General features: G+C 46.1%; 1 protein-coding gene across 1 annotated transcript in view; it reads left to right on the plus strand.

Moving 5' to 3' along the window:
- Positions 1-2,260, plus strand: part of LOC105451855 — a 7,064-nt gene extending 4,804 nt beyond the window's left edge. Inside the window, exon 2 of the mRNA XM_011692548.1 lies at positions 156-2,260. Within this exon, the coding sequence (XP_011690850.1) occupies positions 950-2,260 (1,311 nt within the window). The 5' untranslated portion in view covers positions 156-949. The remainder of the gene's footprint in view (positions 1-155) is intronic.
- Positions 2,261-3,211: the final 951 nt, after the last annotated feature.

The raw sequence follows: 3,211 nt of genomic DNA on the forward strand, positions 1-3,211 counted from the left end.
TGTATTTAATATACATAATACATACTTTACAGATAACTAATAATATTTTGCAAATGCGAACCACGATGTTACTATCTTTAGTCTAGAGACAATATAACATCAATCGTGGTCCGCATTTGCAAAATATTAGTGTGTAAGCGCCTAAAATTATATAGGTCGCACCATCTATTCGAAATGAGCCGCACTGAGTATCGATCGATAGATTGAGCTGCGATCGCGGGGGATCGGGCGCGACAGGGGTTTCGAATATCGGAGCAGGGATTGACGTTGGGAAGTCGTCGCGAGAGGTACTCCGAATTCGGTAGCGAGCGTGCTAAGAACTTTAAGATAGAGAATAGTGGAGCGGGCGTGCTCTAATCGGAGGCGAGAGTGCCGTAGCGAAAGTGAGTGAAAAGCAACGGTGTGCGTGAGCCGATTTCTGTCGGACAGTGTAATAAAGGGTGAGAGTTGCCCGAAACTGTATCTCGCGTGAACCTTATGTACTTCTATAATTAAATACAGCACGCTTTTGTTCTTGTTGAATGCACGGTCTTGGGTCCATTTATTCTGTGTGTGTGTTGAAGCCTTATTGTCTGTTGCGCCTACAGCAGATTTATCTCAGAAGTGGGATATGAACCAGAAATTTCTCAGAGAAAGAACCAGTAAGATTGTGTCTCAAAAGACTTGCTATTAAAATTGAGTTGAGAGCACGAGGTTTGCGCGTGCCCTTCACGTGATCAGGGCAACGGTGGTAGAGACGGAGCATGAACTTGCGCGTGTCCTTCACGTGATCAGGACGAGGGCGCAGGCATGCTGAGGCAAGTTTGTGTTTGTTCGTGATCGGAGCTCACGTGAACGGGTGGTTGTTTGTGCGACAGGGAATCTGCGGCAGTTATCGGGCTGTCGATCGGTGTCATTTGGAGTTATCGACTATCATTCGACGGGAAAAAAAAAACAGTCCGGCTTAATCATGAGTCGGGTGCAATTGGAGCAGCTTAACATAGACGGACTGCGAGAGGTTGCTCGTCAGCATGGTCTTGATATACATGGTGCCCGGGCTGTGTTGTTTGACCGTATTACCGACCACTTCGAGCGACAGGGATGGCCGGAGACCATTTCCATATTGCCGTCCATTACGGAGGACAGACAGGTGGTTGAGCAGGAAGCGCAAGCTGTGCAGGAGGTTGTTGCGAATGCTGGCGCAGGGGAGCAGCCGCCTCGTGGACAAACGGCGGAGGCGGGCCGGCTTTCTGGGAGAGGGATCAGCGTCGAAAATGCATTTGATCTGCAGGATATTGTGCGAGCGGTGGTGCAGGCCTTGAACGTGGCGCAGGGGCAGCCGGTGAGTGTTGCTCCGGACTGGCCGAGTTCGGAGGCGAGGCCAATGACATCGCCGAGCTCGGACTCTCAATCAAGCGGCTTTCACAACTGGAACCAAATTAAATTTGCTTCGAAACTGATACCCTCCTTCGCCGGAAAGGAGGATGAGAATATTATCCCCTGGTTGGAGCGGATTGCCAGCATCGCCAGAATGTATCGAATATCCGACGAGGTTCTGGTCGTTGCGGCGGTGAATCAGCTGTCCGGTCGGGCATTGGGTTGGTATAACCGTCAGCGAGTGGAGTCTGTTGCGTCTTGGCAGGACTTTAAGCGTCAAATCCGTCTGTATTTCGAGAGAAAAGAAACTGTCACCATGACACTGTCGAGAATCAACGCACGAGTATGGAGGGCGCAGTCCGAGAAATTTATAGATTATGCGGAGGATAAATTAAAGCTGATGCAGTTTCTCACGTTGACCGAGAAAGAGAAAATCGAATTGCTGGCTGATGGAGTCAAGGATTTCGCTTTCCGAAAATTCGCATTGAATTCATGGGCCACTAGCGTTCCGGAGTTTTTGGAGCAAATGCGGAGGATATCGGAGGACGGCGTGGTTGCGCGCCGTACGAGAGTCGACATCGCGGGCCAGAGGACCAGCCCGAGGTTGGCCGTCGGGGGGAGCGACATCAGTTGTAATTCTCACTGCAAGAAGCCCGGGCATCTCGCAAGGGACTGTAGGGTTGCCGCAATGACGTGCTTCGCATGCGGTCAGAGGGGTCACCTGAGTTCGGCCTGCCAAAGAAATAGATCCGTTCCGGAAACTACCTTGAATCACTTGGCGGAAGTGTCCGTGGAGGAAGAGGAGCCACAGTCGGAGGAGGCTGCCGAGGAGGAAGCGTCGAGCGGGATTTATGTCATCGAGGGGGAGACTCCGTACATCGCTGTGTCCAGATGCGGTTTTTGATGTCTTCTCCGCGTTTGTTGCGCACATAACTTTTAACGCTCGCTTCTTGGTTCTCGGATTGGCCGGTTTGCCGAACCAATCCAGCGCTTTACCCAATGTTTGAGCTCGTCTCACTGAATAACGTTCCCAAAACTATCAGAGTTCGACCATTTCAATGTCGAACTACTAAAATTATAATTAATTCCTTTTATCCGTCTTGAAAATACTTAATATCGCTTTACTTGGCCGTTTTTACTTATTCGCGTGGATAAATCTTTAAAACCCAACTCATTTTTCGCAATAACTTGACTCTTTAACTTGCAGTTGATTATCGGTGTGATGACAACTTTGGCTCGGAGCCTCTCGCCGCTTGGTACATCTTTTAAATTAACTAAAATAATAATATTTTATGGATTACATTGTCAAAATAACGCCCTGTTTCTCTGTTACAGATAATCACGTGACCGATCGCTTTATCCGGTGGTCGGATGATCCACCTTCGCTAATTAAATTCCAAAACAACTATGTACGCTGATTTTTGCATATAATTAAAATAAAATTCATGGATCACAATCATTAATTAATGTCGTATTTTTTTGTTACAGGTGATCACGTGACTTCTGGATTTGGACTTATTTTCTTAACATTCTCTTTTGATCTCGGAATTGTAAAATAATTATGTATGCTCAAACTATTATTAAAATAAACGCTAACGCATGGATTATATTTATTTTTTCTTATCGGCCGCCCGAATTGTCATCACCTCTTGCATTATATTTATGATTATTTTTATCTATTTCAGGTAAAGGCTTCTTCAATTAATGGAACGTTACTTATCATCTTACATTTGATTTTTTATTTATTCTATTCACGCACGTTCATTCATTCATTCATTCATACTTTACATGCTATATAATGCTGTATAAAATATAATAGTTAAATAACGAACTAAAGATCGGAAGAGCACACGTC

This window comes from Wasmannia auropunctata, unplaced genomic scaffold (assembly GCF_000956235.1).
Source record: "Wasmannia auropunctata unplaced genomic scaffold, wasmannia.A_1.0 LD336043.1, whole genome shotgun sequence".
NCBI classification, from domain to species: domain Eukaryota; kingdom Metazoa; phylum Arthropoda; class Insecta; order Hymenoptera; family Formicidae; genus Wasmannia; species Wasmannia auropunctata.